Genomic DNA, 25,096 nt, shown 5'->3' with positions numbered 1-25,096 from the left:
TGAATAATGAAAAGACTATAATGTTTTTATAGGTCCAGTGTTTGCATCATCTCTGTACCCATAAATATAATGAGCTACCACCAAAGAACTTTTTTTTAAATTCACATTCATTACATTACAGTTAGTTCCGATCACTTTTTGCTGTTACACTGCACTATTTTGTGAGATTGTGCTTTTGCAACTGCAGTGTTTGTGAATATGCAGCTTGTTTCTCCTTCCACAAACTCTTTTTGCTGCAAAAATATATTATCTATTTGGATTTCATGAGCTACCATTAAATGCAGTCATAACAGGTGGTTGTGAATGCTAAGAAATTAAATGCAAGGCTTTTACATGACAGAAAACTCCTTCAGCAGCAAATATCAGTGACCGCTATATCAAAGTAACATTCGTAAATAGACATAGAGGATGAACATAAACTCAGGCGTGTAGTTTTGCAGGTTTTCCTGCAAGTCCTGTTTTTACTGTGTCACTATACTGTACTTTTATCAGTATGTGTGTGTGTGTGTGTATTTGGCAGGTTAAACCGTGAGCACAGTTGTTCAGCCGGTCAACAGTTTATCCCTCATCAAACAGAGTCGTCTCCACAGAGATCTTCTCCCAGTAACTGGATCTGCTCCTCTCACCCCCAGCAGCTGTGCTGGCCCAAGTGTAATGGAATCCAGTGGAAAAGAGACACAGAGAGAAAACAGTGTCACCTCCTCCAGTCACATGCTGAGAACTAGATCTGCCTCAGAAAGAAGTCACATGCTTCAGCTGGGATGCAGGTTGGTAAATGAGTGTTTTTAAAGGCGATAATTAACCCTTACTACTCAACCATTCGGTCGACCACACTTTAAATCACTATATCTCATTGGAAAATGCATCAAGCTGAACTCACTAACACTTAAAGGTGCATTATGTAATAAATCTAAAACAACTGGCCATAAAATCCTCCTAATATGTCACAGAGACTCAGGAATAATGTTCATATAACAAACTGAACTCACCAACAACAACAGTACAGCCAAAATATCTGCATTAGAACATTTTTTTGCAGACTGCAAATCATGTTTATGTTTTGAAATCATGTTTTGGCATGTGGCGCCACCTACCGCCGTCTACCAATCATTGCAGTCAGTAGAGTCTCAGCTACCAAGCAACCACGGGGTGCCAATTACGTCAAAAAACGAAACCTAAAAGACCTTGGTATTTTGAATTTGAATGTAGTTCATTCTTACATATGGCACCTTTAATATGACTTGTTCTGAATGTTGCACTTTATGAATTATGCAAACAAGGTTTATTATGAACAGATGCCTCAACCGTTTGGTAGAGGCCTGTATCTGAAATATTGAAGGATCTAATTAAAAAAATAAGTAAAAAATATATTGATTTTCGTTATTGTTATCATAAGTAAATAAAATAAAATAATAAAAATGCAAATAAATAATTTTTCCTTTGCTTTTTTCTTGGTGTGTACCATAAAGGGTTAACAACTTGTTTGCATTCAGGGTTATTTGATATGGAACACATCATCTCATCTGAATCTGAATCAGACTTTATTTATTTATTTATCCCCAAACCTTATTTATTCCCCCAAAAAACAGCAAATGAAACAATATCAACATGAGTACGATACAATGAAAGTCAACAAAATCTGAATATACAGTGTACCTGACACAAATAAGAAACTTCAGTAAAATGAACATTACATAGTACTGGAAAAGTAATATTGCAAATCATGGTGAATTAACTATTGCACTTGGAGTATTAATTATATTTAATAATTTCTTCGAACAAAATCATGTCTACATGTTGTATATGAGTTGACGTATACAGTGGTTTTTTTAATGGTGACCTTTTGACCTCAATGTGAAGAAATGAGGTCAGATTAGTTGCTGAGAAAGCAGCCTACATTTGACACAGAATCATATAAAGTTAACAAGCAGCAAAGACAGTCAGAGGATCACATGTGATGTGTGGAGGTCACCTGAGTGATGCTAAAAAAAAATGATAGGTCACTTTAGGTTCAACATAAAGAGACAAATAACTATTCACTCTCACATTCACACCTACAGTCAATTTGGAGTGTTCAACCCACACGCACACAGGAAAAGCATGCAAACTCTATACAGAAACAGACCAGGTCACGAACCTGGGTCTTTTTGCTGTAAGGCAACAGTGCAAGCCACTACTCCTCCATGTGGCCCCATCAAATTTAAAATAGTTTAGGGAAACTTCACATCATGCTGTGAAGGAAAACACAAGTGAAGCCTTTCCAGACTGAAACCATGAGCTGCAATAAGATAGCTAGGTTCAACTATATGTAAACAGAATGATTTACATATTGTTTTTATTCATTTTTATTTTTCTGCAGTCTGCGCTGACATCAAACAGACAGATAAACATTACGATCCCTGAGCCTTTGCATGGAATTACTGTGTAATTCAAACCTCAGGAGACTCCATTGTGTTTACAGCAACTGTCAGATCTCCACAAGATCAATCCACTTGTTGTATTTCCTGCTTAAGATGTTTCCCACGTTATTTAGTCGTGCTTTATATCTGCCTTTATTTCATTTCTCAGGTCAGAGTTTCATAAAGATATACTGTATTTCCGCTGAATGTCAATTGTGGAGCAAAAAAAGGTTCAGACAATCTTCGTCCTGGCACGACCTTAAGAGATAACAGAGCAGAGGAGCGGTAATTGGAAGCACCTCTGCTCGTGACCTTCACTCCCTGTTGGTACGTCGAGTCAAACTGAAGTCTGCCTGTGAAGTCGCTGCATGCTTCTCAGAACGCAGCGAAAGCTGTTGTGTTTCATGTTACTAATCCATACTCACTTCAGAAGAACCTGCTGTTATCCCTTGTCAGAGATGCCTGGTTTACTGTGCTGGCGTGTGGAACATGCTGCACCCGCTGCCTCTGTCCAGTGAAATGTAACAACAGGAGCCTTTTTTTTTTTTTTTTTGCTGAGTTGCAGAACAAAAAGATAGTTGGTTGCACGTGGAAAAATATCCCTGCTGGTCTTGCATCATCGGCTCAGCATCTATGTCTTTCTTGTATCACACATATTTGTGGAAATATAATATGACCTTCAAGTATAGCCAGAAGTTTGCATTTGGAGTAAAAAGACTTATAATACATATAATATAGACATGGATTTTTTTTTGAATGAAGCGCAAAGTTGCTGACTTATGACCTTTCTACTGAACAAAGGAGGTTTTATAGTGAGAGTAGATGAGGGTACGTTGGCCCAAATAAGCAGATTTTGACACTGTGAAGCTGAAAGACAGAACCTTGGCACGGCTTTCTGTAACTCTGCCGATGCCACAGCTGGTAAGGCTTTATACTCGAGTGTGATCGGCCCTCTGCCAATCTACTCGCCGTCCCTTTGCCCACAGTCGAAGCTGTGACACCGTGTCAACTTTCAAATGGAGCAAGTGTGGAAAAACACTGTGTGTGTGAGAGAGAGAGAGAGTCCATTCAGAATGTAGGTCAGATTATTTCCAAAGTAAGAACTTGGGAAATTCTTGATAAAGTGGAAATGTCATTTTTATAAGAAACAAAACGCCTGTGATTTATTTTCAGCCACAAAACGTCTATAAAGGCTTTCAGAAAGCATAAAAATTTGCTTTGAGCGTCAGTTTTCTGCGTGAAAATGTCTTGTTGATGCCAGAGGTCAAAGAAGAATGGACAGATTAGTTGACCTCTGTATTTAATAATGTGGCAAGTAGATAAACTGGATATGAAGTTATTTCTTTGCATATTATGAAGCTACACACAGAGACTTTCACACTGGTTGATCATATCTCACTCCTCTGTGAACATCCTCTGCAAATAAACACCAGCTTTTAAACTGGAGGCAAAGGCAAGATGACTCACACCTTTTGTTGTCCACTGGCTCCCTCTAGTGGGGAATCTTTGAACTGGCAGACATCATTTACAAGCAAAACGACAGAAAAGCTGATTTGTTTTTCACTCTAAAGTGGCAGTGAATGCATTCAGTGAGATAATGATAATAATAGTCTACAGATATGTCCTAACTGTAATGTAAATTCAATTATTCACTACATCATAGAAACCAGATGTCTCAAACTTGCAGCTCTCCAATCAATATCAAGTCAATTTCTGTATTTTTTTGTTTTATTGATAGATTAATTCATGCATCATGAATATATTTTTATTGTGAACTATAGAGTGAAACAATCACTTTTTTGGGAAACTCATGATCACCCACCATAACTGAACAGTTGCTTTCTTTATGATAAACAAAATTGTTTCGTTAACTAAACTATCAAATCAAACTGAATAAATAAACAAATATACATTTCTAATATAATCTGTAGAAGTGAAGCTGCACAAAAGAAACCTTTCAGTGATTTATTCTTGAAGTTGAGGTTGAACAAAAGAGAAAGATCCAGCCATAAAGTAGTTCCAGTGTCTTTAAATACAGCTTTCTGAATTGACATATTCATTGTGCTTGACTGTTATACTAACTTTAAAGTTACTTTTAAGGTGACATATTATATCCTATTGCTCCAAGTTAAACTAGTTCCCTGGTGTCCTAATGAACATGTCTGTGACATGCTTTGGTCAAAATACCATAAGGATGAAGCACCACAGCAGTTCAATCACTCTGCCAAAACAGCCCTGTTCAGAACGCTCTGTTTAGTAGTATCTCTTTAGGTCCACCTTAAAAAAAAGTAAAACGATATTTAAGGGACAGGAAATGACATCAGCCACAGAAGCTACTGGGAGCTAACAGCAGTTAGCATTTGGAAAAGTGATCATTGTCGTCATATATAACATGTATCCACTGGACAGATAAATCCTCTGAGGCTGGAAATTTGTGTAGAACTCTGTTCTGCACTGCGGAGCCAAGAATAGAACTTTACGCGGAACTCCGGTTTTCGGATACCGCTGCCCTCGCCAGCACTCTCACGTGTTTTACGGCCAAAGTGGAGCTCCGCAGGAGACAACAATTCCAGGAATTTAGCGCATTGTGACGTCCCAGTGAGCGCGGAAGTCAACATCGAATGTTTCATCTCCTGTACTTAGACTGAGGAGGACCACGAAAACATGAGTGAGTCATCTTTTTTCACACTTTGGCAACTGATAGGGCCTCCAGAGTCCCAAATATAAAGATTTAAATGATTAAAAAGTTGATTTTGCATAATATTGGACCTTTAAAAAACAACAACTGCAAAACTCTTCTTAGGAACACAAGTTTAGTGAAATACAAAACCGATGGTGAATGTGTGGGGGTGTTGTGCGAGGAAGGGTTGTTGTTCGTTTGGGGATATTGAATGACACACACACACACACACACACACACACACACACACACACACACACACACACACACACACACACACACACACACACACACACACACACACACACACACACTCTTGTTTTTATAACTTTGTGAGGACACATCATTGACATAATGCATTCTCTAGCCCCTTACTCTAACCCTCAAGTCTAACCCTAACCCTAAAACCAGGTCTTAACCTTGAAAAAGCCCTTCAAAGTTGAGGGGACCAGACAAAAAGTGTATTTTTGGACCTCACAAAGACATAAATACAAGTACACACACACACATACACAAACATAAAACCATAATGATATAAGAACAGCTGTTACATCAAATGTGTTGTGATGATGTGAGGTCAGTGCACAGTGTAAGTAAATGTAGACAGAAATGAGCTGTTCTCAGGTCTGTGTCAACAATATCATAGAGGTTTGCAGTTTCACATCCTAAGTGTTATAATGTGTATAAGTTTGACAATCACAGTCACACATACACACACAGGGCCGACCCAAGCCTTTATGAGACCCTAAGATGAATTTGATTTGGTGCAACCCCTGACAATAAATTGCATTAATTATAGTTGTGTTATTTACACCAAACCAGGGTCACTATTGTTTTTAAAACCCTTGAGGGCAGCAAAATCACCCTAAAAAGTGGCCTTGTATTAAATTAAAAAAGTGTGGTGATACTGAACTAGGATTAAAACTTAGATCAGATGTGCAAATGTGCACTAAATAACTCCAAAATAAAAAACAAATAGCTTAGTCCGCTTATGCCTTGGGCTGGCTCTGTAAACACACACATACAGAGTCATTCAATGTAAAAAAAAAAACCTGGTTCAATGCTTTTTCTGCTTCACATAAAACACAACGTTTCACTCAACTTGAAAAAAAGAAATATCAAACATCTCAATAGTTCCTCCATGAGATCAGCACGGGGGGGTGAAGCTGTGACGAATCCACTGATCGATCTCGATGTCACTGCCCTCCTTTGATTTTATCTTGCTGCAGCTGAAACAACAGAGTTTTCATTTAAGACAACAGTGGTAAAACAGATATAGATTTTACACAATCTATATTATATCTATATTTATATAACTCCAAGGTACAAGTATGTCCACTATAAACCACACTTGCTGTGATTGATTAAAGTTCGAGGCTGAACATGTCAATGTGGAAATATTCAATTTTAGAAAAAATAACACCCCCTGGTGGTGATAGATCAGATGCTCTCACAGGGATTATTGTATCCACCTCAGAATTGGTGACAATCATAGATTATTGGTGTTGAATATCATGATAAAGCATACAATGACGTTGCCATGGCAATGGTTCAAACTCAAATAGTGGTGAAAATGACAAAAATTGGTCCTGACACATTGACACATTAGTCAATAATTGCACCCTTTTAAGTCGGATGTGGGTCAAAAGACAGCAATCTGCAGCTGGTTTCACCTAAACACTTGAAACTGGGCAACATAATTATCAAGATAATTCAAGTTGTCAGTGTCTGATCGAATATTTCCGATTGCACAAACCATTGCGTAATTGCATTAATGTGAAGTGCTGTGTTATACGTTCGATGTTAAAGGGTTTTAATTAAAGATGGGATGTGATCAGATTTAATTTGCTTTTGAGCTACTTTTAATCAGTATAAATGCTATTTCCTTGCAGGGGAAAGAGTTTGATCATGAGCATGAAATCATTTGATGTTAAAGCTGCGGTCCAAAAAATCTCCAGTGATGTGTAATAACATAAACACTTTTTTTTCTTTTCTTCCCACAGTCAAATTCCAACAGAATGACTGTATTTCCCTGGGAAGCTCTCAGCCAAGTCATCCAGGGCTGATTGTAGTAGGGAAGGAAGGTAGAGCTTTAGTGCCCAAATTGTTTCATGGGTCGGTTGGGGGGTTGGCGTACCGACTCTGTTCGCGCAGCACATACACGCGCGTGGATGTGCGTGTGCATCCACCCTCACCAACAAACACGCACACGCCTCAGCAGCGTCTGGTCCACGCTGACATTTACTGGTCCACACAATAGCCCCTGTCCAAAATAATCTGTGTTTGTGTTAGGAAGTCACTATCTTTCAAGCCCTGCTGCTTGTTTGAGGGCGGAGGGCCCAAAATCACAGGAAACACCTTCAGTTACCCAGCGAAAGAACCCACGCTGCACAATGAGATATTAAAAGCCTGCAACTTCCCTGGACTGAATCTGCGCCTGGAGAAACAGCTTCGGCGAGTGAATGCACAAACAGAAGGAACCTGGAGGGAACTCTCGCAGGAAATGGATGGAAAAGCAGCCTCACCGTTTTCTTCTCCGCCCGATGACTTCACCCCGAGGAGCATGACACCGTCTTTGCTGCTTTCAGGTCTGCTCTGGAAAGATGCGCTGTGGGAGAGACAGATGGATGATTCACTCGTTTACAAGCCTTTAAAATAACATTTGAATACAATAAAGGGTTCAAACTTACTTCTCAGTTCCGGTGTCAAGGGTTTCTGTTAAATATAAAAGGAGAGAAGAATAAATATTTAAAAAAAATATTAAATATAATAGGAGAGAAGGATTTCACAACAGTGGTCAAACTGAGATATTTACATCACACACACACACACACACACACACACACACACACACACACACACACACACACACACACACACACACACACACACACACACACACACACACACACACACACACACACACACACACACACACACACACACACACACACACACGTGTCATACATACACATATATATATATATATATATATATATATACATATATGCACATATATACATACATATATATATACATATATGCACATATATACATACATATATATACATACATATATGCACATACATATATGCACATATATACACATACATATACATATTTTTGGTGATAGGAACGTTATAATCTGATTAAACAACGCATATAAATCGACATTATGTAATTCAGATCTGAATACTTGACCTGTTTTAATTTGTTCATTTTGAGTTTGACCTCATTTTGGTTCAAGGTCAAGTGTGTTAATTTAGGAGTTAGGGTTTACTGGCGGAGATTGAATACAGTCCCCATAAGTATGGTTGTATAAGTGTATAACAATGTTTGAAAAAACCTTTTGTATGCACCTTGGGCAAGGGCCTTGTTTGTGTTTCCATTTTGGACCTTTAATCTTAGTCTTAAATAGATTATTATCAGAATATTGCTGTCTAGGAAAACCCAGGTATCCACTCAAATGTTGGCAGTAAATACTTTATATCCACTGTACGATATGGTTACACGTACCTGTGTGGTCGTTGATCTTCTTGCTTTTAAATTTGAAGAAAATGGCAGCAGCGGCTCCAACGAGGAGAACAGGCAGCAGAATCCACCACAGCCTTTTGTCTGGAGCGATACATGGGAGAAAACTTATTTCACCATTAAACAAGTAACAACATAAACTATATGAAATAAATAACGATAATTCTGGAAGCTTATTGAAACGATGTCATAGCTAAAAACTGTCCAACTGTCGTGTCCTTTAGCATCTTATTAGTGCGACAATATCGACAAAGCTGAAAAAAAAAGCTCACCTGATTTGGCAACTTTCTGGTCCTCACTGCCTTTCTGAGGACCTTTTAAAAAACAAAGAGTTTGATTTAAAACAATATATTCATTGAATGAAACACAATTTCCAATCACAGTTTGGTGTGTACAAACATGAAGTAGGCCATAACTTACCAGCACCTTTCTCTCCAGCACTTTGTGATGTGACTTGCAGCCCTAATGAATTTAAATCACCAATTAATACCAGCAAAATGTAGGTGGACCACAGATTCATCATGGTGGATGCTAGTAATTAGGGATACAGTACGTGCATACATAATAAAAGTGTAACAATGACTGACTTTACCTGGGGCAGCCGTGCTCATGTCTGCAGACAACAATGACATTGTATTAATAGATCTACTAGTTCACGTAGTCATCGCTAACCGACATAATTACAATGTACACAAGAAACTGACGCATTCCAGATGTAATAGAAAAAGTATTTCACCATCGACCTCCATCTTTGGCTAAACTAGCTCAACGTAGCCGTTGCCTCCATCTTTCACCACAAAAAACAAATCACTTCCTGTGCTGAGAAACAGCCAGAAACGTAGGAGATGGTTGCAAGTGTCAGGCAGGCCACAAGGTGGTGGTCATCTGTCATTGTGGATCTGTCGCAATGACCTGACAGTAGAGTTTAGATCGGGCCCCAAGAAAAAAAACGCCCGACCCGAGCTCGTGCACAATCTGTCCTGGCTGACCTGACCCATTAACTGTAATTATGAGCCTCAGCTCGATTTAAACCCAACGTTTTTTGAATTAGTGGGTCCAATAATGTAAGCAATATTTGCAGAAAGCCAGAGATGAGAGTGAGAGTAAGCGAACGATGGATTTCACGAGCAACAGTGAACGCATCACTCACAGAGGAGACGAGAGAGAGCACAGACATGGTTCGGGCAGAGATTCTACACTCTACCTGACGGAGGGGTGGGCGTGGCGTCGTGGTCGCTTGGGTTTACAGGTTGAGAAAATACTAAAACACAAAAGAAAAATAAAGGTGAGTGTATCTCATCAAATTGGTGATCCTACTTAAAATAATGATATTTATGTTCAATAAAAGCAGAGCTATTTATCCATGATACATGATTTCATACCTGTATTAAGTGGAATCTCTGACGTCACAGATTGGGTGCCTTGGTGTTGGTCGCGATGACCTCTTGGCTGAACTGTGTTTTTGTCCGACTCTAAAAAAATGAATAAACATCAAGCTTTATTTAGTCAAATTTCAGATCAAATCATACTTTTTCTAAAGTAATGGAAGTAAAATTATATGTGCAGGATTCAGCGGTACAACAAATGAATCTGCAGTTGACAAATTCAATTTAAAGAGAGTCACGTTTTCCATCTGTGGTTATAACAGTTGTAAGAGTCGTGGTAAACTGGTACGTCGTAGATTCTGCTGTTGTGAGTGAAGATGGCTTCACAGTGGTCGACCGTGGAGGTTCAGTTTGAACTGGAGACAAAAAAAAATTAAATTAAAAACCATTGTACAAGATGACGGTAATGGAATTGTTATTGGAATGAGCAACTTGTTTCACTGTGTTTATACACGTATGGCTAATTCATGCACTAACCGGTTGTTATGCTGTCTGGTGCTTGCGATGCAGTCACTTGTTCGGCCGTTCCTTTACCGCTACCTGTCACGGTCACCACTTGTATCATGTAAAAACACAGAAGTTGAGAGGACATTTTAAAGGTCAGATCAGCTAATTCACTCACAAAGTGAGTATATTTATTATGAGCTGCTGACGATGTCATTTTGTACAGAGTCTGCTTGAATTGGGGTTAAACATTAGATTTCTTTATTCCAAATTTGATGCTTTTTGTCTTTTTGAATTCTCAATGAATATGTAAACTTTTCTATTTTGACCCAGGGCTTTACAACCAACGGATTGTTATTGTCTGGTTTCTTCTTCTTCTTCTTTGCAAAACTTGCCCCACAGTTTTGAGATAAACCCCAAACATCCTATATCAAAACGTGCAGTTTGACCACGAATGGTGTGCTCTGTCTTTTCTAAGCATTTCCACAAACCATGGCGACAAAAATCACGGGAAACTTTGAAAAATGTTCTTAGTGGTATGAATGGAGGAAGTATAATCCACCCAAATCGATATTGTCTAAATATTTCAAGTTTTAGAGATGAAGTTCACAAAACAACTTCTTTGTCTGGGTTATCAAAGGTTTATTATATTACTTTATCTTAATACTCCCTTTATCAGGAACATCCATAGCCAGTTTTCGGCATAGGCCATATTGGAGGTTGCCTAGGGCGTCATCTACTGGAAGGGCGGCGGACAAGGAACGAAAAAAATAATAATTATATGAATAAAGATCTGTCCGTTGGTGCCTTATTTCACTTAATAAATGAACAAAAAATCTAATAATTGAATAATAGAAACAAACAGTTCAGCCACTGCTGAGAACGCTTTGATGTAGCAGTACATCCACCGCTGCGCTTCTGAGAGTGGGTGTGCTAATTATGTCACTTCCGGGTACTGGCCAATCACAAGACATTTGGGAAGGATCTACGCTGGCTGGCCAATCACAACACACTCTGTCTTCTGGGTGTGAGATTTCAGTCTGAAACACAACGGCTGAGGAGAGTGTCATTAAGGAGAGATTTCTTTCGGCTCATTTATAGCAACTAGGAGGTTTTTGACCATAAAAACAAGTTAATGTATGTAAATAGACCTCTATAACTCACATGTATGTGCAACAGGACCAATCTATGTGAGCTTTAAGACAGAAAAAAGAAAAAGAGAGAGTGTATGGAAGTTCAAGCATGTCAAATTTAAATGATCTGTAAAGTAAAGTATTATTTATTACCATGCAGAATATCTTTAACTTTATCCAATCCCAATCTCGCCTATGGGGCACCAAACACAGACACAGTCACAATTTCGGATCGAAATGTTCTTGTGCGTATTTGTGCATCCTCTTTCATTTTGGTGCAAAGTGAGTGTGAGTGTGAGTGTGAGTGTGAGTGTGTGTGTGTGTGTGTGTAGTTTTAAATATATTATGGGTGGAGGGGGGGACTTGGCACAGCTTTAAAGGCCGATGTCAGACAAGTGTCAGACTGGGGGATGTAAAGTCAAAATAAAGGTGGTGGACATCCTCAGCTCGAAGCACCACAGCAGTGTGAAGCTGCATCCTGTCCCACACACACACATACACACACACACACACACACACACACACACACACACACACACACACACACACACACACACATACAGACACACACACACTATTGTTCTCTCCCTGACCTGAGCAGCCCAGCTTCCTGTCTTCACTGCTGTCAGCCGAGATCCCGTTTCACAAATCTCACAGAAGACGAGTCGGCGAAGGGCTGAAGTGTTTTTTTTTTTATTGCTTTTTTTTCCCATTCCGACTACATGCAGCTCTGTCTGGATTCATAATCCTTCAACGGGGGAAAAAGGCGGATGTCCTCGTGGAGCGAGGTCGAATGTCCTTGAAGTCATTTGTAAAGTTGGGTATTTCAGTTACAAGGGAAGATGACGGTTATTTGAAATGAATCCAAGTTGTGATTTGTGTATTTCAGAGCAAATCTGAAGTCATTTCAATTATGGAAGGCCAACTGAGTCTTTTGGGAGGAGTTTTAAGTCAAGTCTGAGTCCAATAATCCTTGAAAACTTATTATTGTATTAAATTAAAATAATTAAAAAAAATGTCAAAAATAAAAGTCAAATCTGACATCTTAAATCACACATTCTTTCATTTCAGACCCTTTCCTCTCTGATCTTAAATCCAAAACTACACATGATGTTCCTGATGCTCACCTGGTGTCGTCACAGTCACTTTAGCGGCCGGGGTGGTACTTGTTGGGCTTTCTGATGAAACTGTAAAATACAATTTTAAAAAAGACAGAGTTTACAGAGGCATGTTTTTTAGAGGTGGAATGATCTTTACATTAATGTTTGAGGATTGATTTTTGGGCAGCAGTAGTGAGAGCGAGGGTGTTTCCTCTACATGTTTGTGAACAACTGCTGGGACCCTGGGACGTTTCAGTCTCAGGACAATACTCGGTGTTGGTTCCAACAAACAACAAACAAACCAAAAGCCACCACGATCTGTCACGTCAGCATAGATCCATCCTCCAAATGTCAAATATTAACGATATCATTTTTTTCCATTTTAACTAAATATGCTCTGTACTCGCATTCGTTTTCCAAATGTCTGGTTTGATAAAAGTGGAACCACAATTGAAGGCGTGGACACACGAAATCTAATCTCAGTCTGGATAAACAGAAATACTCTGTGTGACGGGATGTTCAAAGTGTGCGTTATCTTTGCAAGTACCAAAACCAAAACAAAGTACATTAGAAAAAAAACACAGTCAAGCTGAACGATTTCTGCTGCACACAATAAACAATAAAAAAAATATGTTTGTTTCTTGCAACAGTGGAATAGGATAGAAAACACACAAAAATGTGGGAATATTGTTGATTTAATTACACAGTAAGTGTAATTAAGAAAATGGCTCTTGTAGTAATTATACATTGAAAAAGGCTGAAACAAACACTTGAAAACAGGCAAAAAGCAGTTTAAAAAGTTTCCTTACCTGTTGTGAAGACATGAAGGGATGCGAACAGAAGGAACACAAGAGCGTCGGTGGTCTTCATGATGATTCTTCCACCCTCGGACTCCAAACTGTGCGGTCAGTGGATGAAGTGTCCAAGCCTCGGGGCGTCCCGCTGCTACTTATTTTGGCACAACCCTCCAAAAAAGAAGGAGAAGGAAATACACTGGCTCCCCTTCCCGTATTTGAATGCATTGTCGACTCCCATCACTTATATTTTCCTGCTCTGACACCACCAGACCGACCAGTCGGGAGGAGACGGGGAGTTGACCGGAGGACGGGGGGAAAAAAACAAAACAACAAATCAATTTCAGTTGTGATCTAATAGAAGAAAGTCAATACACTGTAAATATAGTAAAACAACGAGAACAAATAAAAGTATATTAATAAGTGAAAGGAACAGCAATGACTCAGAAGTTTCCACTGAAAAACAGGAAACACGCACACACATCAACAAATATCACCCTGGGGCTCAGACTTCATTCCACTTCTGTTTGACTCATGAGAGTTTTTCATCGCAAGAAGAAAACATTTGACTATTTTAGAAAAATAAACACTCTTAGGGGGAAAAAAATGCATTTAAATATGCAGCTCCTTCTTTCTGGAACTACAGGACTGTCTGAAACTGAAAAACCTGCTCTCATATTAAAAATAACTTTTATTAAAAATAATACATATAGCTGCAAAAATGCATGTTATTGTTTTTGTTGAATAATTTACTATGTGATTTGATATCATCATCATGTACATTTTAAGTGGTTCTCAAACTTTGTATACCAAGTAGCACTGCCTGTCTTGGCCAGGACACTCTTGCAAAATATATTTTTTAATTTTAAAGAGTTTCTGTCCTTGGTTAATTAAATAAATAAATCATCAAAAAGTCACTTTAAGTCTCACTTTTCAGCCTTGCTCCTCCAAAATGAAGCTACTGTTAACGCACCCTTCCAAAATAAAATAACAACACATGATTTCCTTTGAGTCCATTTCTCATTATTTTCACTGCAAGAAAGATGCAACTGACAGTGAAGACAATAAAGTCTGGACTGCTTTTGTGTATGAAGTTGTGTCTTGTGCGTGTTAATATTGCATTTATTTGGAGAGTAAACCAGTCAATGTCAACAAATCAGATGTTAAAATACCCTTAAGAGACTTGAGTTATTCTCCCAAAATGTGTGCAAACAGGAAGCCTGTGCAGCTGTGGCTCTTTTGTGGACATGCAGGTAAACGTGTGTGTTTGCTTTGTCTCGGAAGTTTAATCAAAGAAGTCACCGAGGTCGAAGAAGAGGAAACACTTTTGCTGTAAAACTGCCAGAGAACACTGTTCCCACCTCACAGTGGCCAACGGTCACAATGGCAACACAATGTAGGAAAACAGCGGGCAGGTTATTTTTCTCAAATATGTCAACTCGCACGACGTGAGAATGCAGCAGGTTGAGACATGATGTATGACGCTGTCACATCACCTGGAGAGGACACAGAGATAGTAGAGCGGACGCTCCACATTGAACGTAGGTGTGAGTGTGATAAATTAAAAATAAATCATAAATAATATGTATTTTAAGACCTACATACCATCACCAAATCACCAAAAACCTAAAAACACTCTATGGAAAAATAAATAAATAACTGAGAATCCCAAGGCGGACGGTAACCATGGCAACTGGACACCATTCTACAGCCAGCTTGATAAGTTTCATATCATCTACAGGTATGCTGCGTTGGTAAAATTGTTTTGATTTATATATATTAATATATTTTATTTTAGAAAGTGGGATAATATTCACACAAAACACAAAAATGTGGCCATACTCTTTTCCATTTTCCCATACATGGAAATGACTCCATTTAAATGCCATACTGCATAGGAACCCAAAGGTCCTAAATGTTGTTTTTTTTACTTTAACATTTCAATTTGAAGTAAATCATTCAGCATACTTTAATGTACAGTAGAATGCTCAGAGCGTCACCTGTGTTTTAGTTGAAGTTCTACTGAAGTTTGTTGGAAGGTTTTCCTCACAATGAAGTGTTAGCGTTTTAGTGCAACCAGCAGGGGGCGTGACGGCCACTTCACCACATCAGCCTCAGTGACAACGTGTTTCTCCTTCTCCACCTGCACCACCGCGAATTTAGAAAATTAAATGAATTGAAAACAGATTTTGCACTAGTAATTTAAATTATAGAGACTTGGTTTCTGTCCCCATAACGTGTCTGTGTAAATAAATTCCCCACAATATGAGTAATACCTGAAACACATACACAGGTTTACGCAGCTGTTGTTGAGACCTAGCATTAGCTTCCCTAATACCCCCCCGGTCCAGGGGGCAGCGTCACACGCAGCGACAAACACAGACATGCTGCACACCCACAGAAAGGTCCGAAACTCGACTAAAAGCTCACATAAACCATTCTTATGTCCACCAAACACAGTTTAAACACCAATAGTCAAACCAACAGGTGCAGAAAACAGCGTAAACATTGAAAAACGGCACCGGAGAATCAGCGTGATTACGTAGACAAAAAAAACATGTCTGGACAGCCGAGACTTCTTTATTTATTTTTATCCAACCGCTAAATAAGAGCAAAACAACAACTCACTTTGGAGAAATACAACCAGAAATGTTGTCTTACCTTTACTGTTTATCAAAATAAGTTATTTCCACCAGGAACAGAACCGCTTCTAAAGAAGAACTACACTTCCCAGCATGCTTTGGGGACTATGGGCGAATGTCCGTCAAATTGCGTCACACGCATTTGCGTCCTTTTCACATGCTAATGAAGCGATTCACACGCATTTGAGGACCGGGTACTGATTCTATTGGTACAGGATTAAACACAGGTTTAATTTACAGCGAGTTTTCTTACTTAAAAAAAAAAAATTCAAATTTTTTTTTTTTTTAGATCTATAGTGACATGTAAATGGGTTTTAATAATTTGTTAACTAAGAATTTCTTAAAATCTCAAATGGCACAGATGCCAAACTGTGCCAAACGAGAGAACGCCTAGACATCTCTATTAAAACCTCTGTAATTTCACTCTCGCTTCACTTCAGCAGCATCAGATTGTGCACAGCTCATGTCCACATGTTGTCATATTACCTCCATGTGTTTTTTTAAGCTCCTACTTCATATTTTAAAGGTGTTTGCTTTAAAATACAATATTTTTTTAGGCGAGAGCATTTACTCTGACACAGTGGCGTCTACAGTGAAACTTACACTTCTGGTGGAATCTCACAAGTGTTCTTTATTCTTTATTTTGATAAGACATATACATACGTATTTTATTTTGTCAGCTCTTTTATTTGTAAAGATATGCCTTTAATTTAAAACAATTACTGTGAAATTTGTAACCTTACTAACTAACGTATTAACTTGTATTTTAAACAAGCAACTTTTTTACTTTAACTTGAGTATATTTTCAGATCAGTATTTTTACTAAATGTTATCAAAATAGTGGTACTTTTACTTGACTCCACCTTACCCTAACCATAACCATCACAACTAAATGCCTAACCCTGACCCTAAAACCAGGTCTTAACTCCCACAAAGTCCTTAAAAGTATATACGGCTCACAAAGAGACACACACAAGAAGACACAGATACAGAGGTGAAAGACACGGGTCCATTTCAAGTTGAAATTCATGCACATTTTTATTGAACAGTTATATAAAATACTTTTCATAGTTGCAAGTGCATGCCTCATCTGCCAACAGTTCTGGAGTTAAATTACAAAAGCAAGGCTTCATGTTGTGTAGTGAATTACTTGGGCACTTAAAGCAGTTCTTAAAAAAGATCGACATACGTTGTTTGTTGTTTTTTTTTTTGTTTCATCTTAAAGTATTGAGCAGTATCAAACCTATAACCGATATACAAAGCAGAGTTCCAAATAATAATAATAATGGTAATCATGGTCAAATGACACGCTCTGTGGCACGTTGAACAAAAAGAAAAAACCCAACCAAAGTGATTTTCACCTGTTAATATGTCACAAACAGCTAAATCATGCATTTTTGAGTTCCACATGTAACCACACACCTCACAAGAATTGTCAAACATGCGTAATTGGACTGTGTGTACTTACAAGCGCGGGCTAAAAACATGATTTCTCGTCCGTCTTAGATCGTTAAATGCTTCAATTACAAAAAAAGAAGTTGAAGGCATAGAGCATCATGGTGTTAATTGAAAGTATGCAGGTATACGTTTTCCAGTATATGTTCACTAAAGCGCGGTATATTTCAAAACAGGCCTCCACAGCCGAGGTGTTCGGATTTAATATTTCCTTTGTTTGATTTTTAGAAAACATGCATAGGCAGACACTTTTAAGTTTATTGTACTCTCTCTCTCTCTTTTTTTTTTTACACAATATAAGTTCTCTATTTTTACTTTGTTCGCAATACTTAAAAAGAGGAAAAAATTAACACTCAATTCCAGCAAGCCACGATAAATCTGCCCCCACCCCCGCCCACCCGCCCTTCCAATAAGAGACAAAAAATAAACATATTTGCAAATGATAGATAGATAAATGTAAATTCCAGTTATGAAACTCAAGAAAATAGGTATTCATTACCAAGTTATTTAGCCATTATACAGAAATAAAATCAGGTCAAAGCACACACCAAAAGAACCTGAGGTAAGCATAATATGTACAAAACAAAAAAACATAAAACGTTCCATTATTTGGCATTTTGACAACATTGCAACATTCTTTTTTTTTTTTAAGACTGCCTAATTCATTTCAGAGCTATTTTATAAGAGTAGCAAAAAAACGTCATCAATAAATAGTCCTTATTTAGTTTGTACACCCTTATATATGTTAAAAACATCATCTCATGTTCCGTCCTCTTTTTTTCTTTTTAGTGCTGTATTTTTGTAAACGTACAATAGTTAGTAAGAAGTTACACCACTTTCCATTTCCGGTGTGTAAATAATGAGAGCAAGGGTCTTCCGAGAAATAAAAAAGAAAAGAAAATCGCCTTTAAGGATGCGTCTGTCTATCTCCCTCTGTCATACTGTGGTGTGGTGCGGCATCAAGCACAATAACGGCCTGAGCGTTCAGAAATGTGAAACGCTAAATAACTTAGCAGATTTGACGAGGAGCTAATTATTTTTGAAGGCATAACCAAAGACTAGCAAGTGAGATGTCCCCTCCCCCCTTCACACTACAACTGTCCCTCCACCCTCCTCTCCTCTCCCTCACCCTTTGCATCGTTTCTGCCATGATGGTGGGCCGAGATGAGGCAGGGGGCGGGGCCTCCCCGTTGGCCAAGGTGGCGCCCGCTGCTGGCCCTCACTGGATGTTGCTGCTGCCGCCGCTGCTGCTGCTGGTGCTCCCCTTGGCGTCCGTGCCGTTGGTCTCCGAGGACAGCGCCTTGTTGAGGGAGTTGAGGCTGGCGTCGGAGGGCAAGGCGTCCCGCCGCGGCGGCATGCGCTCGTTGATGCGGTCCAGGCCCTTCGCCTCCGCGAAGCTAGTGATCTTGTGTTGGGGCGAGAAGCCCTTGATGGCTGTGGAGATGCAAGGAAAAGGTAAAAAAAAAAAAAAAAAAAAAAAAAAAAGAGGGGAAGGGGGGGAGAGAGAATTCAGGAGTTTTTAAGAGGGAGGGATTAAACTAAGATTACATGAATGTGGGTGGGGGGGTCACACTTGCTCACATTCATTCACACCTCGTTTTTATTTTTGTGAGGGGTATTGTGACACTACGTGACATTCCAGAGCCCTTTTAGCACATTTACCGGAATGGTGAACTATTCCCTTAACTGGACATGATTTTACATATGATGCGACATGAATTTGCACTACTCATAAAGCTGAAGTCTTTCAGAGCTCAATATATATTTGTTGAAATGTGTTATTTGTGATCAATATCTACGATATTGTTGTTTAGCAGTGGCTGGACAATCATAAAGGATGCAGCTCACTTTCATGAAGTGACCACACATTAAACACACATTTATCAGATTCAAAATAACGTAACTTGACCGAACAAACAAACAAACAAACAAATATAGATATTAAATAATGCTTTCAAATCTATACAAGACCCTGCTGACAACAGGGTCAACAGGTTTTCACTGTGCCACCAATCCATGCTGTATTCAATATCTATAAAAAGATGAAATGGTAATCTGGTACTTTGTCAAACTAAAACATATAATGAGACTATATGAACTTTTTTTAAAAAAAGGAAAGAAAACAAAACATGACTGATCTCGACTCGGGCACATTTCAGAACACCTGAGGACCCCACATGACATCCACATAACCCCATCACATCACAGCTTTGAACGACAAAAAAGGGGAAGAAGGAGAATGATCAAAGAGACGTGACAGAGAGAGGAAAAACAAGAACAAGGGAGGAAAAGAAAAATACTTGGAGCCCACTAAGACATTCACTTCCACAAAATAGAACCATGTTGAGACTGAGCTCACGTACAAGGACACTACAAAGGTACTTGGGGTGCTAACCACTTGTTTAGTCTGCTTGGAGCATGCAGCAATTAAAGGTTTTCATTGGAAGGTTATGAGGGGTGGAGGTCACATGGTGGTTTGGGACGCGCCCAGACCTGGTATCAACATCTGACCTCAGTGATGTGATTGCAGTGGGACAAATGGGTAAAATATGACTGTTCACACCTGGAATTAAAACATGTCCTGGATGTGACCATATACACTCTTAGAAATAAAAGTAGAACCATATAAGGTTCTTCGGCTTGTCCTCATAGGAGAACCCTTTTTGGCTCCAGGTGGAACCTTTATAAAAAGGTTCTTGGTTGGTTCCACCAAGAACCCCTTTAAAACCCTTTATTCAGGAAAGGGCTTTTAAAGGGTTCTCTGGATCAAAATGGTTCTTACTGGAACCATTAGTGTTACCAAGAACCCTTGAAAAACCCTTTCTTCCGGAAAGGGTTTTTCAGGAGCAAATGGTTCCAGGTAGAACCTCAGCCCTTGTAGAAGGAGCCTTTTGGAACCCTTATTTACGAGAGTGTATGATGGACTCCGGTGTCCCCATCTTTTATTCAAGTGACATCTTAACTGTTTGCAAGAACATTGCAGGACTTTACAGATGTGATATGTGTCTGTGAACACATGACTGAGAGAAAGTTAGAAATAAGGTTTTAACCATGAGAAAATAAAATCGTATGGGGATCACTGTTGTTTCTGCAAAAGGCTACAAATAAATGAACGTGACATCATACACTCTTAGAAATAAGGGTTCCAAAAGGGTCCTTCTACAAGGGCTGAGGTTCTACTTGGAACCATTAGTGTTACAATTTCTTGGTAACACTAATGGTTCCAGTAAAAAACATTTTGATCCAGAGAACCCTTTAAAACCCCTTACCTGAATAAAGGGTTTTAAAAGGGTTCTTGGTGGAACCCTCCAAAAGGGCTCCAGGTGGAACCTTTATAAAAAGGTTCTACCTGGAGCCAAAAAGGGCTCTCCTATGAGGACAAACCGAAGAACCTTATATGGTTCGACTTGGAACTTTTATTTCTAAGAGTGTGTCTGACACTTTTATCCCTCCTGAAGATGGAATGTCTTCATCTTCATCAGCTACTGTTTGTCGTCCTCAAACCACATCCAAATGTGGTTTCTGTAATCAGATATGAGGACAAATTTGTGATCTGGACATGATCAGATCACTCTGCAGCCAGCATGTCCATGTTGGCCCCATCAGGATTATATTCAGGGTGACAACATTGGTCCCAAGCAGGTCTGTCCATGGTTTTCATAGTGGTCCCCACCCATGTTTGCACACTTCGTACCCACTTAGTACCCAGATAGCCTGGAAAGAGGGTACTGAGTGGGCAAATTATGCAGGTCTCATATGGTTTCAGTAACATGGGCCCCACAGGGGAAGTCCATGATCACAGACAAACTTGCCAAGGGCCCATATTGTCAGAATATAACCCTTATGTGGTCCACATGAACATGCTGGCTGGGTCAGGATGGATGTTACTACCAGGTCTGAACAGAGTCTTGGGCTGGATCAAATTATACTAATTAGAGTAATGGAATTATGAGAAGCAATCACTGAAATGAAAAGATCAGACTGACCTGCGTTCATGTTGTCTCTGTTGACTTAAAAATCATATTCAATTTGATTGGAAACATTTAGTATTTTAACCAGAAGAACTACTCAATATTCAGCCTGATCAAGTTTCATCTCAGCCAATCTCGAACCACAAAAATTTGATTTCTTTTTTGTTACTTCCACCTTTCATAAAGGCTTGGGGAGAGGCTTAATCTATGACTGGAAAAGAAAATGACCCTTCACTAGTATGGGAGAGGGTGGACATTATTTTTAGAGGACAAATCATTGAGCGTTGGTGAGGGGCAATGATTGGGTGTGTGGCGTTGTGGTGTTGCTGCATAGCACAGGTCAGACACAGGTTATTAGCAGCTCACGGGGGAAAAAAAGAACACGACACAGCAGGGCCACAGAGGATCCACATGGAGAGAAGAAGCACAGAGAGATGTCTCGACACTACAATGGACTGTCCTCTCTGAGGCTTCAAGAGGAAGTACTAGACAGATTTAAACCTAAATAGCAGCGAGCAAACTACTATTTAGCTCGCAGTTGAGATTGTTCTTGCGCCAAAGGACGTGTCAATAATGAACGATTGTTTCGGGGAGAATCCAATTTGGATTTCAAGGCCTCCAGTGGAGTGTTGGTCTCTACCAATTCAGATCAAACTGTAGACTTCTGTTTAATTATATTCAGAGAACAGCAACAACAATGCACAACTGCTTCAGTGGTTTCAAAGGGGAAATACCAGAATAAGCTTTCATAGCAAGATTTCAGTGGATTGTGTGAGGGCAGAACAGGAGGGGTACACTACCTCGGAGCGTTGATCAACCACAGTAACATTGCACTGTTGAGTGATTTAAGTAGAACACTTTAGTATACAGGACTTCATTCTAGACAGCAGTCCATTAAAAATACTGAAATGATCGACTGATGTAAGTCTGTATAAGTTGTTGTAAGATGATATTTATCTCGTCTGGTGTGAGGTGGACAAAAAAAAAAAAAAATCCACCATTATTTAAGTGAGAAACTTCCGGTTTTCGCTTCTGGAAAAACAGGTATCGTATCGTGTGCAGTCACGGGTTGATATAACAGCAGCTGGTTTAAGCGAAATTAGGCTTTTAAGGAACTGGACTTTGAGCATCAGCTGTACAAAACATGGGAACATGGATGCAAAAAGCCATAAAAAGGTTTTTTTTTCCTCCTCCGAGGAATATGGAAACATGCTGTGGCTAAAAGCCTTCAATATGATGTCAGCAGCCGCAGATAAAACTACAGCTAATTATGATTATTGTCCCAAGTAAGAGTTGACATGTCATTAAAACTGGCTTATACTGCTGATGTTTAGGAATGTATTATTTCATTTAATGAATTCATTCAACTGTCTTCACAGCACAGAATAATTAAAAAACATCCTTGTACGTTATGAGACCACTTCCTCATGTCATCCTCCCACTCTGTAATATTACACTGATGTGGAACTGACCTGACATTTACATTTGTTATCAATAATCCCGAATGTTTGCACGACATTGTCAAGAAGGCAGACTCACTTTCGCAGATAGCTCGGCGGAAACGAATACCGGAAGTGCTGCACATAAACAGGAAGCCGGACCCTTAGTTACTTATTCAAGGTCTAGGTCTACAGGAGATGGGATGAGTCAGAACTTCCAGTGTATGATAAAATTGTACAGTCGCCAAACGACTTAGATTTTTGCCACATTTACATTATGTGAATCCATGTTTTTCCAATGAAGAGATTCATTAATAATTTGATTTACATATATTAAAAGGTAAGGAGTAAGATGTAGTGTAACATTTGCTTTGCACTCACTCACTCAAAATCACAGTATCTGTGATTCTGAAATCTCGGCCCTGAAAACCATTCCCCTTTAAAACACATGTGACCACAGGACTTCCTAATTACTTACTTCTTTTTCCTCTGCTCCTAAAAACTATGTCACATTTTTTGTTAGCCCAACACACCCAACACACTCTATTCAAGCACCAGCGAGATGGATGAAAAACCCAGTGGAGCCCCCTATCTATTGCTATGAAAAGCAACAGAAGAGAGGGCAGCCAGACCCATTTACCTTCGTCAGCCTCAATAGCTTCAATAGTAGCTGAAGAGAAGAAGAGGGGGGTTGCAAAACGAATGAGAGAAGTGAGCAGGAGAGTTCATTTTGTCCCAGGAACAAAGTCAATGAGCAGCAAAGACAGCCAATGCTGACAACAAAGGTTAACGTCATCTGCACATTTTTTTATGACAATGGACACATGGATGTCAGCAAAGGCAGGGAGGGGATGAGGGGAAGGGATGTGCCTAAGCTTTCTGATGAGTTCCAGATCTGTCCAGGAAAGGTGACAGAACCTCATATGGAGGATTTCACTTTAAAAAAAAAAAAAAAAACGTCTTGACAGGTGTTATGATTGATGTAATGCTGGGAAATGTATGAGCTATTTCACTTCTAAACAACATACATGGGTAGTTTGAAATCACACGACTGGAAAACAGAGATAAATGTCCGACTGTGTGTATGTGTAAGTGTGGGTTCATTTATTTATGTCAAAGTCGAGGCGACATGGACACAGAAAGCTGTGTAACTGTTGTGTGCGGCATGAAGCAGCACCTGGAACAGCAACATTAGCATATTTTGATATGAAATATCAAAAAAGAATGAGGGGGGGAGGGGGGAACCACGGTTGTTTTAACCACTTACCAATTTCCTAGAGTGGTCGTCACGGTTACACATTAAGTACAACTGTGTCAATGAGAAGGTGGCGGCAAAGTAGCAGCTAAACAACATTACGAGAAAACACTTGTGCCACGAGGATGAAAGGACAAAAAAATGGCATGGAAGCAACAGGTGTGAGTTGAAACAGAATGATGAATGGAGTCAACATTACAGTAGAAGCACACTGGTGTCTGACTAATGGAAGGGAACAATGTGATTCTACCGATGTTGCAACAGGAATCTCTGAACATCACTCTGCCTCCAGTGGGGTTCTCTTTACTGTCAGCTGCTTCTGAACGGCTTAACGAAAACTCTGCACCATCTTCACCGCCATACGCTATAAAATCTCAGGACGGGTCAATGACAGATCAGTGCAATCAATATTTGTGTATCAACTAGTGTTTATAGTGTTTTGAATGTGACAGGAAACTGGGGCTACAACTATGCTCGGTTTTCAAACCTCAAAATGATGATGTTTATGAACCAAAATGATTAAATCTTAAGGATTTCTTTTTTAAATGAAGCAAAGAAACCAGAAAATATTCACGTGTAAGCAGCTGAAAAAAAAAACACGTTTTCTTTTTTCTTTTTCTTTTTTTGCCACGAGAAGGTTATCGTGATTCATGACAAAAGGCTGAAACACATAGTGATGTTGGGGCACACGTAGCACAATTATAGCAATAGCATCTAGAACAGAGAGGTTTATTTTACCTCCCATGACTATACTAGAGTGTACTGTGTCATTTTAAATGCTTTAATAGATATTTAATAGGCATTTAAAGGCTAAAAATGGCTTTTACGTGTGTGGCATAATAGCATGTGCGGTCGTTAAAGTGCTAGC

The 25,096-nt window shown here is 39.2% G+C and overlaps 2 protein-coding genes across 7 annotated transcripts in view; both read right to left on the bottom strand.

Moving 5' to 3' along the window:
* Positions 1-5,296: 5,296 nt before the first annotated feature.
* On the bottom strand, positions 5,297-16,215 carry LOC310943790 (uncharacterized protein). Of its 3 annotated transcripts, none has more exons than XM_083909448.1 (14): positions 16,128-16,215; positions 13,482-13,725; positions 12,700-12,759; positions 10,473-10,550; positions 10,235-10,351; positions 9,993-10,082; positions 9,815-9,871; positions 9,203-9,223; positions 9,031-9,072; positions 8,883-8,924; positions 8,596-8,694; positions 7,770-7,794; positions 7,605-7,687; positions 5,297-6,308 (listed from the first exon to the last, which is right to left on the bottom strand). In XM_083909448.1, the coding sequence occupies exons 2-14, from the start codon at positions 13,540-13,542 to the stop codon at positions 6,295-6,297; spliced, it is 789 nt and encodes a 262-aa protein (XP_083765574.1). In that variant the 5' UTR covers positions 13,543-13,725; positions 16,128-16,215; the 3' UTR covers positions 5,297-6,294. The 3 variants fall into 3 exon arrangements, with proteins under 3 accessions (XP_083765574.1, XP_083765575.1, XP_083765573.1); XM_083909449.1 differs by lacking the exon at positions 16,128-16,215 and adding an exon at positions 15,467-15,531; XM_083909447.1 differs by lacking the exon at positions 16,128-16,215 and having other exon boundaries at positions 13,482-13,812.
* Positions 16,216-17,986: 1,771 nt separating this feature from the next.
* The window catches only part of LOC310944929 (protein phosphatase 3 catalytic subunit alpha), a 77,615-nt gene continuing 70,505 nt past the window's right edge, over positions 17,987-25,096 (bottom strand). For 2 of the 4 annotated variants that reach the window (XM_083910782.1, XM_083910783.1), the window contains 2 exons: positions 23,614-23,643; positions 17,987-18,997 (listed from right to left, as the gene is read on the bottom strand). In XM_083910782.1, coding sequence (XP_083766908.1) covers positions 18,783-18,997; positions 23,614-23,643 — 245 coding nt within the window. In that variant the 3' untranslated portion in view covers positions 17,987-18,782. The remainder of the gene's footprint in view (positions 18,998-23,613; positions 23,644-25,096) is intronic. The other 2 variants (XM_083910784.1, XM_083910785.1) reach the window with 1 other exon arrangement.

The sequence above is a fragment of the Microchirus variegatus genome, assembly GCF_963457635.1.
Source record: "Microchirus variegatus genome assembly, chromosome: 2".
NCBI lineage: Eukaryota > Metazoa > Chordata > Actinopteri > Pleuronectiformes > Soleidae > Microchirus > Microchirus variegatus.
Note: the sequence above shows the minus strand (reverse complement) of the source record. Positions and strands in the feature narration are given on the sequence as shown.